A 22,276-nucleotide genomic window follows, 5' to 3' on the forward strand; every position below is an offset into this window, starting at 1 on the left:
ATGGAATGATATCTTTTAAAGTAAAGAAAAAACATTGCAACATTTTTTTCTCAGTGTTATTAAGGCATTTTAAAACCCCATAGGCTAAGATCATTTATAGTATCTTATACAAACATATTTAACATGCTTTTGCATAAAAATAGTCATTGAGTGGTGTAATCTAAGTTCACAAGACTGTTTTCTCCTAGAAAGTGAAATTGAAACTGAACAAATAAAACCATAACAAGAAAAGCACTAACGCCAAACTTAGCCATAGATTTTCCCAGACCATTGGTTACTCTTTCTTGTTTTTCTAATTCATAGTTCCTTCTATGAATTTTTTACCAACATATCCAGTAAAAGATATTGAATAGTCTAAAACGTATTGCCTGTGACTTGTTATTAACAAACTCCAATTGCTTGTTTCTTTCGCATGAATACTTCCTTTGAGGAAGTGTTTATCCTTTTACCTTTATATTTAAATCACACTTTTTATATTTAAGCTCAACTTGTGTCTTGTTTTCTACTATACAAATTAGTTATGGATTTAATAATAATTCTATTATAAACTATTTTATAGCTCTGTATTTCATCCTATGTTCTTTCTTCAAATGCCGAAAGTATTTTTGGCAAAATCTTATCTTTAAAGGAGGAAAGAAACAAGGGACAGGGGGTGCAGCCTTTCCAAATGCTGAAGTCATTATGCTTGGAAAGGAACATCACCAGAAGCAAACTACCCCCTTGCACCTAGCAAAACTGGTGGTAAAACCCGCTAGAGTCCTCACCATCAACACAGACCAACAGAAAACAATTAAGAGCAATCCCCCTTAGACTATAGTGAATGAGTTTCTACTATTCTAACATACATGAGGTGCATAAACGGGTGTCAGCTGATATTCTGTGAGGAAAAGATTTTTGAGTTAGTATACACACACACACACACAAGCACACATGCATGCTTGAGGTAATTTGAAAACATGCCAACATTTTCTCTCAAAATAATAGTAGTATTACAAATACCTCAATTAATGCTTTAATAACTTAGTTTAGTATAGGGTGATGATAATATTATTTTAATGTCAAAATGCCTAAAAATAATCTGTGAAAATATCTGAATAAGTGCAAACTAGCACAGCTGTAATGTGGAATGTACTTATTTATTTAGGAGAGCTGCAAATGTTTCAATTCTCAGTTTTCCTAGCTTTCTGTAGATGCAAAGTCCTGAGTGAAGCACGTTGTTGAAAGATAATTTTTAAAGCATCCTTCTTCTACTAAAGCAGCCATTACATAACTAAATTATAGAAGTCTTGTTTACCAGTGCACTAGATAATGCTACATTTTAGTTTCGGAGTAAGCACCAAGCCACTGATGGATCTCATTACCTTTGTCACACTCACCTCAAATTCTCTCCACAACTCAAGAGGGAGGATGCGTAGGGTCTGCTTCAGCTGCTGAGTTTCTGCAGACCTATCTTCTATGGAAAAGGTGATCAGAGCCCATGCTGGAGCCAACAGCAGAAATCCTGCCTTTGGGACCAGGTTGCCTTTCTCTGCCTCTTGTCCACCTGCTACTGACGAGAGCTAGCTACTGGTTTATGGCAGTGGATAGCTAACACACACACAGAATTCCATGAATATTAAAATCTGAAACAGATAAGCTGATAATTAATCTTTCTGAAACAAAGTACCTGTGAGCTATCAATACAGCAGGAAGGCGCTTGAATTCTAAACCACCGTCCGGAAGTGCGCTGTGAGCAAGCTAAACAGCCAGGGTAAATATTACCACGACTTTAAAAATAACCCCAGGGATGGGCCACCCATAATCACAGCCATCAGTGTTAACAGAATGTAAATGAAAATACATATCCATTTTACCTGCCTTAATTGTTGATTGATCTGAAAGCAAAGAACTCTTCTATTACACACCAGTACAAAGGAAACAGCCAGTACTCAGAAACTTATTAATTACAGAAGCAGATGGTAGGTGCTTAGAATAAACTGAAACCTAAAATATCTTACAGTTAGAAAATGCCAGAAAGATATAGTTTTTATGGAGTAATAATAATAATAATAATAATAATAATAATAATAATAATAATTTAATTTGAAGCATTAACTTTAAAGGAATAAAGAAAACTTTTTATATCCTGACCCAGTATAGATAAAGGTAAAAGGCAAAAAAGGAGGGAGCAGAGACTTTATGAAAATGTCTCTGCACTGCTTAATCCTCTCTGGTATCTGCTGATTTATTTTTTTTTGGGGGGGTGGTATTTGTTTCTTTGCTTTTGTGTGTGTAGGGGTGTGTGTATTTTGTTTGTTAGTTTTTTGAAACAGGGTTTCTCTGCAGCCCTGGCTGTCCCTCTGCCTCTCTGCCCCTCTCTGCCCCTCTCTGCCCCTCTCTGCCCCTCTCTGCCCCTCTCTGCCCCTCTCTGCCTCTCTCTCTGCCTCTCTCTGCCTCTCTCTCTGCCTCTCTGCCTCTCTCTGCCTCTCTCTCTCTGCCTCTCTCTCTCTGCCTCTCTCTCTCTGCCTCTCTCTCTGCCTCTCTCTCTGCCTCTCTCTCTGCCTCTCTCTCTCTCTCTCTCTCTCTCTCTCTCTCTCTCTCTCTCTCTGCCCCTGCCCCTGCCCCTGCCCCTGCCCCTGCCCCTGCCCCTGCCCCTGCCCCTGCCCCTGCCCCTGCCCCTGCCCCTGCCCCTGCCCCTGCCCCTGCCCCTGCCCCTGCCCCTGCCCCTGCCCCTGCCTCTCCAGTGCATGAATCACCATGCCCCGCATCTCAGTCTTTTTTTCCCCAGTATTACAAGCCATATTTAGAGAACAATCTTGTCCGTGAGGCTATATGGTCACAAATATTTGCCTATTGCCTTATTTTCATTCCTACAGACACCATTTCCAAATTTCCATGGAGCCACTGACTTGACTGAAGCTAAACAGAAGAGCCACCAGCGGAGCTTCTCGTCCATCTGAGACTGTTATGTGGGAAGTGTGTGATGCCAGAAGCAACTGATTTTTACTCCCAGCTCTTTAAGTTCTTAACATTCATACCTGGTCTGTGCTTCATTGGGTACATCCCTGCCCTTTGATTTTGATTTTACTTTATATCTATGGGTATTTTGCCTACATGTATGTTTGTGCACTACATGTATGCAGTGCCCGAGGAAGCCAGAAGAGGGCGATGGATCCCCAGAGACAAGGCTTATGAATAGGTGTGAGCCGCTTTGTCAGTGCTGGGAATCAAACAGATTGTCTGGAAGGATGCACTTCTTCTAACCTCTGACTCCAGTGCTCCTAACCACTGAGCCATCTCTCTATTCCCTACAACAGCCTTTGTTTTTTGAGGTTTACTGTTTTATTTGTAGAATGTAGACAGAAATAGAGTTGTTGGTTTTTTTTTTTTTTTTTTTTTTTTTTTTTTATTTGAAACCTAGCTCACAGGCATGCTTGTGTTTCTGAATATCTTGTATGTAATCAACCCAGCTTGTCAACTGTCCAAAGAGGATCAAAGACATGTGGAAGACATGGAGACATGAAGAGATACAGTTAATGGCAGAGCCTCCCTAGCAGCCTCCACAGAAATATGAGTATAAGTCACTGCTTCTGGTGGTTTGAATGAGACTAGTCCCCACAGACACATATGTTGGAATGCTTGTTTGAATGCTTGGTCCCCGGTTAATAGAACTATTTCGGAAAAATTGGGGCTGTGTGGCTTCATTGGAGGAGGTGTGTCATTGGGGAAGGGCTTTGAGGCTCCAATATTCAGGCCATTTCCAGTTACTCTCTGCCTCTTTACATCCCAATAAGGATATAAGCTCTCAGCTACTTCTCAGAACCAGTCCCGCCTGCCTGATGCTGTACCCTCCCCACCCCCACCCCACCCCCACCCCCCAGCTAAGATAGTCATGAAGTCCAGTCATCAAGAACTATGAGCCCCACAGTTTACAACTTGCCTTATTGATAATGTTTTATCACAGAAATAAAAAAGTAACTAAGGGCCGAGCAGTGGTGGTGCATGCCTTTAATCCCAGCACTTGGGAGGCAGAGGCAGGTGGATTTCTGAGTTTGAGGCCAGCCTGGTCTACAGAGTGAGTTCCAGGACAGCCAGGGCTACACAGAGGAACCCTGTCTCGAAAAACCAAAAAAAAGTAACTAAGACATTGTTATTTTGGGCCACCAGTTTTTGTGGTGATTCATTAATAAGTATCATGACAATAAATAAATGAATTAATTGTGTGTTTCTGAAAGGATATAATTTGAATGTACTCAGAATACATCTGTGGAGGAAAAGAATGATGGAATTAAAACAAAATTTTAAGACTGAATTGCTACTGATAAAGGATTTTAATTGTTCAGTATAAATTTCATTAATTTTTAGATATATTTCTTGGTAATTACTACTTCTCTACAAATTATAGGAAGTAGAGAGACCTTAAATGGCTTTTCCAATATCCTATAACTGTCCAATTATGAAATAAATTAATAATCAGGTTACTGTTTGTCCAATGAACAAACTCATGTTGTTAAAAATGAGTCTGTACTTTCAGAGGCCAGCTTCGTGAGTATGTTTAGCAGTGGATAATTGAAAAGACGCTGTGATGCTTGCACATGTAGCTCACGAGTATGCCCTCCTGGCATGCAGGAAGCTCTGAGCTCTACCCTAGATCCTTATAAAACTCTCCATGGTGGTTCATGGCTGGAATTTATTGCTTTGGAAGCAAAGGCAGGAAAATCAGAAATTCAAGTTCATTCTTGTCTACATAGAAAATCTGAGGCTAATGGAGGCTTCCCAGTCCTCAGACTCCCAAACAAGTGTGGGAAAAGGTATTAACAAAAGAAAAAGAGAAAAAACAAAGAAACAAAGAAAGAAAAGAGAGGTTACTATGCTCTCATGCATGCTCTTAAATAATGGAGTGTGTAAGTGACTGTTAACTGAAGAGAGCTAGCCTTTGTTACTCTATTTCATTTCATTCACATTTTGTTCTGCAAAACAAAAGATCTGTAAGAAAGATGAGAATAAGACTCTCCAGTGCATAGGATAAGACTTAGGTTCCTGATTTGTCAGAGAAGTATGGAGAGCTTAGTAATGTCAGGAGACAGGCTTATCTGTCACCAAAAGGGAGAGTGATGGCTGTGTATGGGCCAGGGCTAAAGGTTACAGCTTCTCATGACCTGCTTCAAACGGGATGGGACCAAGAAGAAGAGGTAGTCTGGTGAATAAATTTTTTGAACCCATGGCAGGGAAAGAAGGTGAGCTCTTATTTTCACACAAAGACAATGGTTGTCCAGGGCCCTGCATTTTCAACAGATTAATGAGGTTGACTGTGCCCAGAGGTATTTGCCATTAAAGAACATAGGGAAATCATAAAGTGATCAATACTTGAGAAAATGTCCCAGGCAGTACTGTTTTGGGGTGGTCAGAGAAAGGTTTTGGTTAATGGATTTCAACTCTGTGATATCGTAGACTGGACGCTACACTGTCCACACCTAATTGTTTCCTCAAACAGGACATGCACATATGGTCATTTCTAAGCCAAACTGTCAAGAAACCTACAGTGGTCTTCTGAAAAGCATCCCAGAGAAAGACAAAATCTCTTTGCTTTGAGTTTAAAAGTAGCTTATCAAGTGGTAGATACATTTTATTTGGTTTTCAAGCAGCTTTATATAGTGAAGCTATTGCTGTTTGGAAATATTATTCAGTTTTATCTTGTAATGAGCCTGTAGGGTGAAAAAAAAAATAACAAATACTCAGACAAAGTATCAAAGAATTAGAGACAAAAACCCTCCAAAAATACCACTGAGTTGACCATCTGGATGTGGAGCCCTTAGGAGTGGTTTGTATACCCAGTGAGACTCCCAGGAAGACCTGCTTTCCTTTGCAAGCATTTGTCAACTGGAGATAGCTTCTGGGTTAGGGATAAGGAGTTGTGTTTAAGTCCCCTCTCTGTATCAGTTTGAAAGGTTAAAAATTTTCAAAATCTCCTAGCAGGCTGGGCAGAACCAAGAGTGCAGGTCAGCTTGGCCCTGAGCTCTGTGTTTCAGGAACTTGGCTGACCACAAGATAAATGGTTGGTTATGAGTAGGCTCTTAGAGAATAGCCTATACAAAATGTTCCCCACGACTGTTCCTTGGACCCTGTCACAAACTGAATAATGGGCTGAGACTTTCAACAGGTACTCTCCAATAACCCTCCTTCACTCCCCCCTGGGTTGTGGTTTCCCCCCTGGGTTGTGATTTTAGCCTTTAAATTTTCTCTGCCTCCAAAGCCCCGGGGTCAGACCCCACTGCCCTTGCGTGGGTCATGGGTCTTGACCTCAACATGTTGATTGAAATATACCTCTTGCTGATTGCATCAAGTTCAGTGTCTTGTGAGTTAATGGGTGGCCGAGAATTCCCGAGGCTTGGGTGAAGTCCTTCCTTCGTGGGGGCCTTACAAGTTCAGACCTGTGCAGGCCTGTCATGGTTTGAATATGCTTGGCCTAGGGAGTGGCACTATTTGGAGGTGTGGCCTTTTTGGAGTGGGTGTGCCACTGTGGGCATGGATTTAAGAACCTTGTCCTAGCTGCCTAGAAGTCAGTATTCTGCTAGCAGCCTTCAGACGAAGATATAGAACTCTCAGCTCCTTCTGCACTGTGTCTACCTGGATGCTACCATGTTCCCGCCCTGATGATAGTGGACTGAACCTCTGAACCTGTAAACCAATTAAATGTTGTCCTTTATAAGACTTGTCTTGGTCATGGTGTCTGTTCACAGCAGTAAAACCCTGAGTAAGACAAGGTCCTTCACATGCTGGTACAGTCTCTGGAATTTATATGTGCATTGGTTCCGCTGTGCTTAGAAGGCCTTGTTTCCTTGGTGTCCTCCATGCCTTCTGGCTCTTACAATCTTCCTGCCTCCTCTTCCACAGAGCTCCCTGACCCCTGAGGGAGGGGCTTGAGGGAGACATCCCATTTAGGACAGAGTATTCCAAAGTTTCTCCTCCCTGTGCATTGCCCAGCTGTGGGTCTCCATATTTGATCAAGTAGAAGATTCTTATGAACTAGATTTAACAGCAGATGAGATAAAGTGGTATAGTTTTCACTTCAAAATAGTACTCAAAATTGTCCTAATCACTAAAAGCAATGTAATATATTTCTGTGGCAATCTTTGAAGGCAATATTATATCTTGCTGTTGTTACATGTGTTCTTGGAAAGCTAATTTCAGGCTATCAGGTTATTTTCTCATTGCAGTATTTTTATAATTAATTTCTACAATACCTTCTTTCCTAGTACTAAGTGCACATAACAGCAAGAATTTTGATTTGATTTCATTTATGTTGTAATAGCAAATAAACCCTCAATTAATTGTTTTGTTTAAAAAATAAATAAATAAATAATAAAATTTTACCATAGATGGGAAGAAAGACGTCATCTGGTTTACCCTAAATTTCATTAAATTAACACCTAATCTGTGATACTGATATTTCCATAGCTCAGTTCAAAGTTAGTCAATTAACATGTCTACATGTACTTTGCCCAAACATTAACCATCTATCAAATAATTTACCACCATAGTGACAGGCAGGCTCTCTTTGCTTTGGCATGGTGTCAAAGTTTATAGAAAGTATTGATGTCTAAATAGCTGTTCAAGATGATACCCATGTTTGTTATCCATGTGGCTCTTCCACCAGAAAGAACAATTTCAGAACGGAATATTAAAAGAGTGTACTCTTACAGTGGGAGATGGCTCTGTCAGCAAACTGTTACTCAAGCATGAGGACCCGGTACACATAAGGATTTGATGAGAATGGGCTACACTATACTCACTCGAAAAGCAAGACATGGTGGTGTATGCCTACAATGTCAGCACTGAAGATTGCTTTCCAGCCAGGCTAATGGATTCATCAAGCTCCTTGTTACAAGAGATACCCTGACTCAAAAAAACAAGATGGAAAATGATCAAGGAAGACACCTAACACTCGTCTCTGACCTGCATGCAAGCATGCATATGGGCATTGAATACACACACACATACACACACACACATATACACATACACATACTCATGCACATACATACAAACACAGACACTCACAGAGAGACATATGTGTGAGTGAGCAGGCTCACTGTTCTTTATTTCCTGACTGCTCATTGACCATTGAAAAATTACCTTTCAGACCTGAAACCTTTCCATTCTTCGTGTTATTGTTTTTCTCCATATCTTGAGTTCATTCTCTGTGACAAATCAACAGATATGGTCAAGCCACTTTGATCTTTACTCTAGGACATGTGTATGTCGATATTGTGTGTTTCTTTTTAGCCTCCTCCTATACTCTGATGAGGAATGTAACTTACCTTTCTTAGAAAGGCAAAGATGTAACTGTGCCATGGCATTAATAATCACTGGCCAAGAAATCAGTATCCTTTGGGTGGGGAGATGGCCCAGAGGATAAAGCACTGCTATGTAAACCTGATGACCTATATTCAGAATCCCAGAACCCACATAAAAGCCAGAAACTGGATCATGTGTTCTGTAAAACCAGTCCTCCTGTAGCTAGATGAGGGCAGAGACAGAATGTTCTCTAGAAGCTTGGTGGCTACTCAGCTTTGTAATTCCAGAAATGAGTTACAAAGAGTGACCCTGTCTCAAAGTAGGTGAAGGGTAAGGATAAATCCATTCCAAAAGACAGCAATGGGCACACACATGTGCTCCCAATGGGCACGTGCAAGGATTTTTATTTAAAATCTGCCCTTTGCTTTGCTTCGAGGTATAATATCTAAAGCTTTTACTGTTACTGAAAGAGAACATTTAATGTTACACTAAACATATATTTTCAAAAATGTGGCTTTCTTGTTTCCTAATTTAGGAGATTTTCAGTGATCCGGTGGCTGTGCCATCTGGACACTCTTCTAAGTAAACCATTTTGTCCAAATCTTTAGATTTGTTCTTGTTTTTTGTTGTTGTTGTTTTTTAAGACAGGGTTTCTCTGTGTAGTCCTGGCTGTCCTGGAACTCACTCTGTAGACCAGGATGACATCGAACTCAGAAATCCGCCTGCCTCTGCCTCCCAAGTGCTGGGATTAAAGGCGTGCAGCACCACTGCCTGGCCCCCAAATCTTTGGATTTGAAAATGGGGCCAAAGAGAGAACTGTGTTGGTCTTGTTGCTGTTTTTATGTTTGAACTGCCATAACAGAGAGCCAAAGACTTAAAAAAGAAATTTATTTATTGCCTTGTGATTCTGGGGGCCTGGAATTCAACATGTTGGCAGGTTTGCTTCCTCCTCAGGCCCCTCTCCTTGTTGTAGATGAGCATCTTTTTCTGTGTTCACATGGGCTTCTCTTGATGCTTGTCTTGGTCCTGATTTCTTCTGAGGATATCAGTCATAACAGACTAAAGTCTATGCTAATGATGCCACTTCTGTCTTTATTTCCCAAGACACCAAGGCAGTCACATTCCGAGGTTGTGGGAACGGGGACTTGAATTTAAAAATTCAAGCCACAGGATTTGGTCCATAAGAGAATGGAAATGTATTGTTGACATAAGTACTAAATGGCCCAAATGAACAAGCACATTGGAAATTTTAAGCATAACTGAGTAAGATGTATAATAGATCGAAACCTCTTGTAAATATATATCATGATATTTTGAAGTGCCTTTTAACTGAAATTTTTATTTCTTCTGAATAAAACACTGTGACCTTCATTTGGCCCAACGACTCAGTTCCAAGACTGACCAATGCTCAAAGTTTTGTTAACTTTCCTGAAATGTATCTGGTATGCATATGTTTCTTTAAAGAAGAGACACTTCATTCGCTTACACCCGAGTCCACTGTTGGCAAACATATTTTTTTCTACATCCACCATTTTGAATTTTCTAAATAAAATGGAAAATGTAAAAATCCTATCAGCACAAGTAGTGCATAATAGGTGTCACAATCAGCATTATTATCAGTGAATGTGCTATGAGGTCTGAGGAAGCATTTGATGCCCAGTCCTTCTCGTAGAACCTCCCAAAGAGACTGACTGTTAACACAGGTCCAGATGTTGGCTTCAGGCTAACCAGACGCCCATCACTTAATACCTGATTAAAACATAGAACAGTACATAAAGTCTATTTAAGTTACAAAAACCCCACAGTGCTTTTAATAAACAAAAGGAATAGCTTAAAGTAATGGCCAAACTCTGTTCTTTGAATATTTAAAATGTTGCAGGGTATAAGAAAATTTGACACTGGTTCATTTATTATTTAATGCATGTAATCAATGCCTAATGAAGTGCTTATCTAAGGAAGCATCCTCATGAATTAATAGGCATGAAAAATCGGAGGTAGTCATTAGTAATCCAGTCTGTTCAGACCCTTGAAGACCACCACAAATAGTCAGTAGCAATGGACCAAGGTGGGGTTTAGGCCACGTCTATTACTCTGTCACTGGCTCCCCACGACCCCTAGCTTCCCATGGTGCACCCTCACCCCTGCAATCACTTCTATGAGACGAAGACTTGCACAGTCAAGGAAGAAGGCTGCTGAGAAGATATATTGGTTTATGGAGCAAGCCATTATTTCTGGGATTTGGAAGTTTTCCTTCTTGCAAACAATAACCATCCATGAATTTTCTTTTCTTTTTTTTTTTTTGTTTGTTTGTTTTTCAAGACAGGGTTTCTCTGTGTAGCCCTGGATGTCCTGGAACTCACTCTGTAGACCAGGCTAGCCTCGAACTCAGAAATCCGCCTGCCTCTGCCTCCCAAGTGCTGGGATTAAAGGCATGCGCCACCACCGCCTGGCTCATCCATGAATTTTCTCCTTCAGCTTTTTTCCCTCCTTTTTCCCTGTAATCTTACTGGGCATTAAACCCAGTGGTCTTGAGGGACTTCTTTGTTGAGTCTGACCCAACTATCATTGAATCTCCTTCCTGCTCATCACACCTTGAACAATGCAGACACAATGATCCATCATACATTGCCCCAATAAGCTTTCTTTGTTGTTAAGAGAAAATGCTGATTCTGTTTGTTTTCAAGCAAGAAATTGAGTCTGCTCAGTATCAGTCTGCCCATGATCCTCAAAGACAATGTTACCCTTTTCAAATGGAGATACTTACATTTGGAAGAATTGGGGTTAAGTTTTGATGTCAAAATGCCTCGTATACCAAATTAATTGGCTATATCAAACAAAGATTGTTACCTGAAACTCCCCAGGTGCAAGCTTGACTTCACTCAGCAACACCTCAGGGAAGACATACTGGGTTCCAAAAGTGCCACTGAGGGAGAACATTTCAAACCTGGTAGAAGCTGTATCCACTGAACTACCACAGGTGTGTAAATTGGTAGTTTTACATTTTAGCAGAATGCAAATCTAGACAAGGAATGCAAATGGAGACATTAAAATCAAGAGGAATGTAGAACTAGCTTCATCGAATCTCTCTGCAGTGTAGTCATGTATCAAAATGCCATGCTGTGTGCCATATGTTAGCTATACCCTAAAGATGTGTGAAGGTGTTTTAATTCCCTCAGTAACTTGATGCTACCTACTCTGAAAAAAAAAAAAAAAAAAAAAAACTGAAGTCATCAGATAAACTAGATATGGTGAGGTATGTCTATAATCTCAGTAAGCTGGAGACTGAGGCTGAAGAACCAACAGTTCAAGACAAATCTGAACTCAAAATCAGGGCCACATAACAGGAACATATTTTTATAACAACAACAATAAGAGGGGGGAGGGAGGGAGGGAGGGAGGGAGGGAGGGAGGGAGGGAGGGAGGGAGGGAGGGAGGAAGGAAGGAAGGAAGGAAAGAAGTCAGTTGAAATACTCTGTTCTAGAAAACTCCCTCTGGAAGAGAATGAGTAAGGAGAGGAGAAGCTAGGTGATGAAAGAGAGAGAAAGAGGAGGGGGACATGGAGGCAGATGTTCACATGCCTCCACCAGTCAAAGATAGTTGATATATCTAGGTTGGGTATTGGGTTACACTTCTGATTGAACATGACCAAACTTATAAAGCCTTTGATTAACATTTTTTTAAAAATTGTATAAAAGCAAAAAAAAAAAAAAAAAAAAAAGGAGGGGGCAAGGGATAGGGGTTTTCTAGAGAGGGGAATTGGGGAAAGGGGATGGCATCTGAAATGTAAATAAAATATCCAATAAAAAAAAGAAAAAGAAAACTCCCTCTGCATCTTTAGCTGGTAAAATGGTTCTTCCTCGTTATAACCATCTGGTTTACTGCTGAATAACTAATATACTTAATTATAAATTACTCCAGTCCTCAGTGCTTCCCATAGTACACTGTCAGAGGAAACAACTGTAGACATTTAGACCTATGAAGGATACCTTCACACTCGCATTCTTCTTGCCAGCATCAGTTCTAGAAATTTCCCTGGGTCTCCAGACAAGATTACATTCAGCAACTAGATACTCTTCCAGCAAAACATACACATGTGTCTTTTTTCTCACTTGTCAACCCCGCAGAACTACTCTCTCACGTGTCTCTCTACTCCACTAGGCACTGTGCTTCTCAAGTGGACGATACGCTCGCCTTTCCATCATTAACACTGCTGTTCACCTAGTCCACACTTAGTACTCTGATGTCTGTGAAAAGGAAGCAGCATGGCTGACGTGTTTACACAGTAAACAAAATGTCGTCAGCAAGCACAGTTGTCGGTAGCACTGCAGAGCTGTCAGTCCTCAAGGGTGAGACTAATGGGCCACGGTAGGGCATTCATAAAGCCAAGCAGAGATGTCCGGGAACATACAAAGGAGGTTGCTAACCTAGCTGAGGCGTGACAGAGGTCCTGCAGATGCAGCAAGCATCCTTTACAGCAAAGATAACAACTGGAAGTGGGATGAAGCGTGAGCAGGTGGGAGCCATCACCCAAAAAGGAGTAGCAGCTCATTAACATGTGGAGAGTCTATGGACACTGGAAGTTGAAGCTGAGAGCATGTGTGTGAAGGACCAGAGCAGAGGGACCACGTGCCAAGCCTTCCCACGTCCCTTAGGCATTTGACTATCAATTAGTAGTTTAGTGAGGAATTTTCAGTGAGAAAGTCATAGAATCAGAAGAAGCATTGTAATTTATTTCGCAATAGTATAAAGAATAGGATAGATTTGGCAGAAACTGTCGACGGATAGCCCTGTGAGAACACTGTAATGTTTTGAGTGAGATAGGCTGAAAGGCAGACTAAGGAGTCAAAACACAGGCTCTATCTAAGCCTCCCTCTTCCTGCTGACTGGGAGAGACCTGTACCTCAGCAGTAACCCATTCTGCTAAATAGTCTCAGGGGCAACTCGTCTATGTTAAGCACTGAGTGTATACTTGGTGTTAAGTTCTTTTGTAAAGGAAAACAGGCATCGATGAGCACAAAGAAAATCCCCAGATTTGACTACACTTGATATATTGTTCTTTCTCTGAAATTTGAATAATTTTAACATTGGTGTTGCCTCTACATCAGCTCCTCTCTCTGGTTCCAGCCTGGACTCCTTTAGATCAAGTGCGCTGATGTGGAAGTATAAGCAAAACAAACAAACAAACAACAACAAAAATTTTTTCTCCCTATGGTGTTCCGAATAAGAATACCCCCCACGTAGATTTGAATGCTTGGTCACCAGGGAAGAACACTGTTTGAAAAGATTAGAAGTTGTGGCCTTTTTGGAGGGAGTGTGTCACTGGGTTGACACACTTTGAGGTTTCAACAGCCCAAGCCATGCCTAGTGACTCCTTTCCTGCTGTCTGCACGGTGACAACCCTCCCCACCATGATGATAACGGGCTTAACCTCTACAAAAGCCCCAGTTAAAGTTTTCTTGTATACGAGTCGCCATCGTCATGGTGACTTCACAGCAACAGTGACCAAGACTATTATATCCCAACTTGCTTTTGATCGTGGTGTTTCATCTCAGCAACAGAAACCCTAACAAAAATACTGCCTGAAGTGAGGTGGATGTATACTATACTAAAAACTAGCTCCATTGATTGTCATGACACTCAGTTTTGCTCAGCTGTGACGCAGACATTACCTCCAGATGATACTGTCCTTCCACGGTGTGCAACCCGTCAAATGCCCCAAGGGCATAGACCTCATCCGCTCTCTTCTCGGACATTTGGTAGCTTAGATGGCAGCAGAGGTTGTTCTGGCAAACAGTGTAATTTCCTGCAATCCCTTTGAGCTCTACAAAGGTAAACTCATCATAAAAAACAGTACTCCGGAATTCCTGGTTTTCGCTTAGGGGTGCTTCTACACTGCTGGCATAGGAAGTCCAGTTCACTGGCGAGTGACTCGGGTGGGAGTCCAACTGAGCCAGGAGGAGTTTTCCTTCCTGGGTCTTCCTGTCGTAGTGAAAGGCCCTTGGAGAACTGGGTGCATAGATACCACTTCCTGGAAATACAGTTGGAAACAGGAAAATAAAGAGATTTTGTGATAATCGCTGGTATCCAAAACTCATTGGTTTATTCCCTCTAAGCAGCATATTTTACTAATTCCCTTAATATATTCTGACCAGCAGCAAAGGCAAGATAAAATTCAATAAGATATGGCAATACAGACACGTTTAAAAGAAGAATTTTACATATATTGAAATTTTGAAAACGAAGAAAAGTTGCACTTTCAAGTTGAGTAATATTAAATAAATCTAGCAAATGGGGACATGTATTATTTTGATGTTTATTATTTTATTTCCTTTGGATTCTTTTTTTTTTTTCTTTTTTGAGACAGAGTCTCTCTATGTCGTCCAGGCTGGCCTCCAATTCACTATTTAGCCCAGGCTGGCAAAAGGACTTCCTGCTTTATTTAGTCTTCTGAGTCCTGGGATTACAACTGTGCAATATCCACACAGCGACAACATTAATTTTCCTAGGGATTGAATTGACAGCATATCACCAACTAAATATTCAAAACTAGGAGTTGGGCTACAGAGATGGCTCAGTGTTTAAAAACACTGGCTGTTCTTCCACAGGCCCTAAGTTTGATACCCAGCACTCAGATGGTGGCTCACAACTGTTCCTAACACAGTTCCAAGGAATCTGAAATGCTCGAAGAAGAATACTACACACATCTGCTGCACAGACAGACATGCAGGCAAAATACATACACACACACACACACACACACACATATACATATATATGGGTTTATATATTGGATTAATATATATATGTAATTTTACTATGTACTATATGTGTATATATATATGTATGTATGTATATATATATTTACACATATCTTTACTACATACCATATGTATGTATATATATCTTTACTACTTACATATATTTATATGTAGTTTAACAAATACTTTCTATTAAAAGACTATATTAGCTTTAAAATTTTAGGCAAAAAATAAAAAATGCACATACTAATTATTTTTAGACGCTCTTTCTAACTAAAGTTTAAAGATCGCATATTACCTACCTGTAATTCTCCTCAAGGGATTATGTAGATTAGCCGCTAGAAAATTGACCCCCATGCCCATAGCCCAAGCTGAGTGGAATTCAATGGCTGCCAAATGAGGAAGAACGTCCATCCAGGCGGTTGGGAACAGTATGGTGTCCACCTGGAACTCTGTCACCAGGGTGATAGCAGGGTCATGGAAGAGAATATCGAAACAGGTGAAGATGCCAAACTTTCCAAAGGGGGTGTCGAAAGTCACGAACTCAGGCTCCATGGGGGCATTGAATTGCTCTTCACCCATGAAAAGGTTTTGCTGTAATGAACAAACAATTCGGGGGAGTAAAAGTCTAGGAAACTTCCCGAGACATTTCTATACATGCAAAAACACACTCGTTCAATACTTCATGTATGACTACCATCTTTATGGAAGAGCAGCCCCTTAGGGAGTCAGAGCTGTTCCCATAGAACAGAACCAATGACTCCCTTCTCAGTACAGATGGTGTGGGCCGGTGCATTTGTCTATATAGACAGACTCAGATATTAAAAGCAACAATGAAACAGACAACTATCAACAAAACACCTCACCCTCACCATGTACAAAGAACTTCCTTCCCTCCTTTCTAGGGACAAAATCTGTTCCATAAGGTCTTTTTAGTTCACCTTTGACCCATTACTTAGGCAGTTTTAAAAGTCAAAACCCAAAAGATGACAGAGTAGTTCAGTGAAGGTGGCTTCAAGTGACTGTCACCCACCCCAGATGACCTGCTCCTGAATTGCTGAACACACTGGGAATACCTTGGGTCTTTTTATAGGAAAACATCACATCTAAATACTGCCCTCTCTGCTGTCACCACTTCCCTCTAATGCACCTTTATTATTATAAATAATAATTGTTCTCCCTCTCACTTTTATTTGACTACTCAGTTTGGCTAATTAATTAATTAATATTAATGGCTATCAATTAATTAATATTAATGTTGGTTGATATTAATATATCAGTTAATGTTGATTAATAGTGATGAAAATCAACTAATGTTGATGGAGATTAATTAATACTGATGAGTGCTGATTAATTAATTAATAACTGTACCTTATGGTATCGTGCAATCAGTTTACCCTGGGAATCAAATACCACATCAGTGTTGTACTGAAATCGGCCATCAGGCGGACAGTGAGAATCACTGGCATTGCATGGTTTCTTGTCTCCCATGTTTGCCACAACATAGATTGAGTTGTTCTTGGCCAAGCAGCTGAGTCTCTCCTGCACCGGGGCAGAGCCAAATCTGGTATAGTTGAAAGAGAATTTTTTTAAAAAAATCTGGATTCGTTTTTTAACAAAATCTGTGGTTTTGATATATACAACTATTCAAAATGATAGATAGAAAAAAAAAGGATTAAGACAACAAAAGACTTGGCCATAGAAATACATTCTGGGGTTAAGAATTCATCCATACCGATTTCTGAATCATAATATGTATCAAATCTGTAATTTACACATGCAGTTATATGTTTGTTTTAGAACATCTGCAGGATGCTCTGAATATTGTAACGCAAATCCTTTCATGATCTTTTCATGAACCAAGGCCTGATAGGAGACGCACTCGGAAATACTAGGAAATAAATTCATGACTCAAAATTCAGACCTGGAAGGAAGCTGGAAGACAGCAGAATAAAAAACACTCTCGAATCTGACTCCATGACACAAGGCACTGAAAACCTGTCCTGACTAGCCTGCAATTCTGTAGTCCATCCAAAGGCTCACAAGATAGTTAAATTCATCAACTCTGTTCTAATTAGCAGTGGCTACCCACCTCCCAGCCCTAGCCCTGCCAGGCTACCCTATAGTGAGTAAGACTGCCCTGCCATTCTTTCCCACTATGTTGTGTGATGTTGCCATAAGCCTATAGGACTAAGTCAGATGAGCACAGGTTGAAACCTCTGAGACTCCCAGTCTCCTTTGAAGCTGGTTATCTCCGCTATCCAGTGATAAAAGCAGAGAGCTGACTAACACAGGACCTGATCACTGTCTTCAACTCCTGTCCTGAGTAAAACAAGAAGAGGTTCATAACTGAACTGGTCATGGGTTTGTTTGTTTGTTTGTTTGTTTGTTTCTGTATCTTTGAGAATTTCTTGTATGTTTACAGTGAAATGTGATCATATCTGTCTACTCTCTCCATCACCACAACTTCTCATGTCTCCCCCTGCTTGCTACCCTCTATATACTATTATTTTACCTTTTTGGGTTATCACAGGGTATCCAGTTTACTTGAGGGTCTGGGATATCTTCCAGGTATGGGTAGATACTATCCCTGGTGAAACGCACACCGTATATACCATCTTCTGGAGTCACAATAATGTGTGCACCCTGAGAAACAGAGAAACAGAGAGTTAAAACACTTCTCAGGCAAACAAATTCTCAGAGATGAGCTGCAAGAGCTGGGAAACTAAGTGGCAGGCTTGTGTTCTGCTGTGTTTTGTTGTGAGACAGGATCTCATATAGCCCAGTCTGGCCTCAAACTCACTGTCTGTATGGCATAGAATTACCTTACAGTCCTGACCTTCCTGCCTCTGCCTCCACCTCCCAAGTGCTGAGACTGCGTGTGTACATCTGTTTTTCCCAAGCACTTTGATTTTCTGATCCTGCCATTATCACACGGGTGACGTTTTTAATGCACACCAACAGCTGTCTAGGCCATTCAGAGGTCTACAATCCTCTGCTCCCCTTAGTTTTAAACCCGTTTCTCCCCCTGCCCCCCCCCCCCCACCAAATCAACCCCTCTATGAACTTATGTCAATTGTGTCTGGCATCCTCAGAATTCTCCTGCTCCTCAGGAGGAAGGACGCCATACACTGGTCACCCAGCCTAGTCCTTGCCTAGAGGCAACAGGCTCTTTGAGATTGGAAAGCACCTTGAAGATTGCTGTGGCCTTTAAAGAAAGAGTTGGACTAAGGGTGAAATATCAACATGTAATAGTATTTTAAATTTTAATATATATATAAATATTTTAGTTGGAGACTGTGATATACGTCTGCTCGCTGCTTAGAACAGACCACACCAGACCAAATGGTTCCAGGTGAGATTTAGTCAGGAGATTGGGCAAAGATTGGGGGTGGGGGGGAGAAGAAGAGGAAGAAGATGGAAGAAGAGAGAGAGAGAGGTCAGGGGATTCCCCCTGTTTTATATGGGCGGCAAGGTAGCCTCTCCCAGGTGAAGGTGGGAGGTAGCCAGGTGGATCTTGGGAATGTATGGCATTTGCCTTGGCAATGATGTGGGGGTCATCTAGATATGATATCACTGGGTTTGGAGCCTGATACCAACAGACTGGGTCTCAGTGTATATGTAACCCTGGTTGGTCTGGGGCTCACCGGGATATACGGAGAGTAAAAGCATGTTCCACTATACCCAACACATTGTGTTTATATGTTACTGTTAGCCATACTTTCAAGTCCCTGGTGTATAACTGAGCCATGAGTTCTTACTTAAACCTGTCTAAACCACACTCACATTGCAAAATTTGCTTTAAACTCCACACCTCATCCAACTCAAGGACATTAGCAGTAATACTTTGATAGTGCAATTAAAATGAATGGGTCTCTGTGATACTTAGGGAAAGGAGTTTGTAACCAGTTTAATTGCTTCAGGCTACAAGCTGAATGTCTGTGGCCAAACACTCTGAGCACTTCAGATCCTGTCAAATTGTAAACTCACCCAGACAAGATATGCTGAGGTTATTATCGTCTTTAAAGAGCAACTGAAGGGGTGTGGATGGAGAGATGGTTCAGTGGCTAAGATCACAGAGGACCCAGGTTCAAGTCCCATCACCCACAGTGCTGCTCTCAAATCCCCGGAACAGTAACAGCAGATCCAGTACCTTCTTCTGACCTCTGTGGGTACCAAGCACACAGATGATGTGTGCTCGCAGGCAAAACACTCACACACATAAAATAGCCATTCTTCTAAGAGAATATAGCAAACTGTCTCTGCCGTGTTTATAACGTTCCTTTTATGTAGAGCAGAATATTTAGTTCCTCAGAGTCCTGCTTAAATAATGAGGACAACGTTATTTTCAAACTCCATTTCCTCCCTTTGTTAGGGTCGTGTTTAATAATCTTGAGGTGAAAGGATTCTCATTGTAAAACAAAGCAGCGTGGCTATGCTAATGTCGTGAGCGGAACTGACCCTGAGAGGAACCCGATTTTCTGAAAACCACCCCCTCCCCCATCCTCAGGACTCGGTGCCTGAGAGAGGAGAAAGGATACCTGCTTCGCTGCTGTTACGATCGCTCCCTCCAGAAGGTCCAGATTCTGGTTCATTAATGCCAGTGCTTCACTGTGAGACACGGGCAACAGGGTATGTTTAGGCTGGATCACAGTATGCTCGTAAACAGCCGCGAGGAAAGTGTCCAGAGAGCTGGCTTTTAAGACACAGAAGACAGAAAACGCCGCAGCACACGCCAGCCACCGAGACATACTCATGCTGAAGTTCAAAGACTGCGGAAAACCAAAACGTAGCTCGCTACTTTTATAAACAAGGCACGAGTCACATGGTTCCCAGACCTTGGTGTCTTCAAAATAAATTTAAAAGGTTAATTTTAAGAAAACTTTGTCCTTGTTTCTCTAAGTGAGGAATGCAGAAGGGAACTTAACTCCTCCTAAGTGAGCCCCCACCCATTGCCTGGAGGTCACATGCGAGGGTGGGACTGGAGTCTAGTCCCTGTGTGGAAAGCTTTAAAACTGTATCTCTAGATTTTCAGGGTAAAGGTGTGTTATAGCTATCTCCCAGTTTCACCCCATCTCCAAACAGATTCTATGATTATCCCCTCAGAGGGGAAAGTTACAGAAGCTTTGATTAGGGCCACTGTGGAAGCCCATTGTAGCAAACTATTTCTTTGCCTTGGTCGATACCGAACATTCCAAACTACCCAAGAGATAAGAGTTAATTGGCATGGAATGTCAATCACCTAGCCAACACGCCTCCTCTCAGAAAGGTGGATTCACTTTAAGCCAAACTAAAGAGACAGGGAGAACAATCATCTCTTAAAATATATATATATATAAAATGCCGAGTGCCTCCCAACCCCTGTCCCCTAAGGCAGTTGCTCCAAAGACATTTTAAGGTTCTGTTCTCAGAAAGGTGATTGCCCCCCTCCCCGTGTGTGTGTGTGTGTGTGTGTGTGTGTGTGTGTGTGTGTGTGTGTGTATCTCTTGTTCTCCTCCTCCTCCTCCTCTTCCTCCTCCTCCTCCTTCCTTCTCCTCCTCCTCTTCTTCCTCCTCCTCCTCCTCTTCCTCCTCCTCCTTCTTCTCTTGCTTTCAGAAGCTGGCCAGAGCCAATTTGTGCCCAACCTCCAAGCCTAACTCAAACAACAGGGCTTTGTTGCTGTGTCTCCTCCTCCTCTGGGCAGCTTCTGACATTCACAGCTTGCCTGCCCTGGGGTTTGCTTTAAATTCAAATAAAACTGTCTTCAAGTTTTTTGTTTGTTTGTTTGTCTGTTTTAGAAAGAAAAAAAAAAAACATTGTGAAGCTGATTGGAAGGCCTTTAATCCCAGCACTCAGTAGTAACAGCCTGGAAGATATCTGTGAGTTCAAGGCCAGCCTGGTCTACATAGTGAGTTTCTAGACAGCCAGGGCTACACAGTGAGATCCTGTCTGCAAAACTAAAGAGTAAAGAAAGAAAACCTTGCATCCTCACATTATTCTAAGAGAACAAAAAGAACTTCTCTGTCAGATGAAGAATGAGTACGGAATCCTGTGTGTGGTACTCAGGACTGCTATCTGGCTACATACCACAAGCAGTGTGAAGAACATGGGTGTATTGTAACCTGGTAGCACAGGGAACGTCTAGCCGAGGCTGTGAGAGCAGACATGCTCCAGCCTCTCTTTGGCGTGTACCTGACTGCCTTCTTCCTTTGTCTCCAATTGATAAGCATGTGTGTGTTCAGATTCCTTCTCGTCACAAAGCCACCACGTAGACGTGCTACCCACTCCACTCCCATATGACCTCATTTTAACTGATGATATCCCAAATCCTATTGCTTAATAGAGCACATGGTCACATTTTGAAGAACTGGATTTCAACACTAGAATTTTTTTTTTTTTTTTTTTTGCAACCCTTGTGTTTTAGAATTTCAACACGTCTAAGTAGTGTAAAGAGAAAGCAGCTTTACAATTTTGAAGTTACTAAACTATCTCCATGTGAGCACTTGAATAAATTTTGGTCACAGTTAAATCCTAGCTCAGTTAGTGGTGACCTCCCGCGGCCTTCCTCTTCCAGGTGGATAGGAGGCCACACACTTTGCAAAGATAGAAGAGAAACAGCCAACACATGGTTATAGCCACAATCACCACTCACTCCTCTTGAGAGACCCAGAGAGTTGGCAGCAGGTGGAAAACCACACAAGTATTACAAGTAGTTTACGTAACAGTTTATGAATGGGTTCTTTGGGATAAAATTTGAACCATGATTAGTCCTAAACCCACCTAAACCCACACTAAGTTTTTTTGTTTGTTTGTTTAAATGTACATATTCTTTTTGAGGCAAGGTGTCATTATGTAGCAAACCTTGGCTGGCCTGAAATTCATAGCACTCCACCTCCCTCTGCCTCCCAAGCACTGTGATCAAAGGTTTGTGCCACCATACCTGGCTCAAACTATTTTTTAAAAGAATCTCACACTGAATTCCCTGTCTAAAGCGTATGATGTTTACCAAGGATCTCACCACAAGAAAGAACTCCCTATGTGCCTTGAGAGTCCAGTCATAGAACAGTCTGTAACCCTCTGAACTGGAGAGAAAGGCACAGGAGACAACAGCATCTCAGAGCAGAGCTGGATGTTGGAGCCAGCCCTCCACAAAAAAAAAAAAAACACTGCCCATGGTTGGTGAACAGGCAAAAGTGAGCTCCGGACCCTCTCACGAGTGAACATTCTGCAGGGACCGAAGGAGTCTCATCCCTTTGTCAGTG

At 41.5% G+C, this 22,276-nt stretch overlaps 1 protein-coding gene across 2 annotated transcripts; it reads right to left on the reverse strand.

Moving 5' to 3' along the window:
- Window positions 1-9,148: 9,148 nt before the first annotated feature.
- Vnn1 (vanin 1) lies at window positions 9,149-19,977 on the reverse strand. 2 transcript variants are annotated; one of them, XM_076928040.1, is made up of 8 exons: window positions 19,577-19,713; window positions 19,026-19,201; window positions 17,551-17,681; window positions 16,407-16,599; window positions 15,338-15,629; window positions 13,947-14,305; window positions 11,125-11,295; window positions 9,149-10,026 (listed from the first exon to the last, which is right to left on the reverse strand). In XM_076928040.1, exons 2-8 carry the CDS (start codon window positions 19,134-19,136, stop codon window positions 9,850-9,852), a joined length of 1,434 nt encoding a protein of 477 aa, XP_076784155.1. In that variant the 5' UTR covers window positions 19,137-19,201; window positions 19,577-19,713; the 3' UTR covers window positions 9,149-9,849. The 2 variants fall into 2 exon arrangements, with proteins under 2 accessions (XP_076784155.1, XP_076784154.1); XM_076928039.1 differs by lacking the exon at window positions 19,026-19,201 and having other exon boundaries at window positions 19,577-19,977.
- Window positions 19,978-22,276: the final 2,299 nt, after the last annotated feature.

This window comes from Arvicanthis niloticus, chromosome 30 (genome assembly GCF_011762505.2).
Source record: "Arvicanthis niloticus isolate mArvNil1 chromosome 30, mArvNil1.pat.X, whole genome shotgun sequence".
In the NCBI taxonomy this organism is placed as follows: domain Eukaryota; kingdom Metazoa; phylum Chordata; class Mammalia; order Rodentia; family Muridae; genus Arvicanthis; species Arvicanthis niloticus.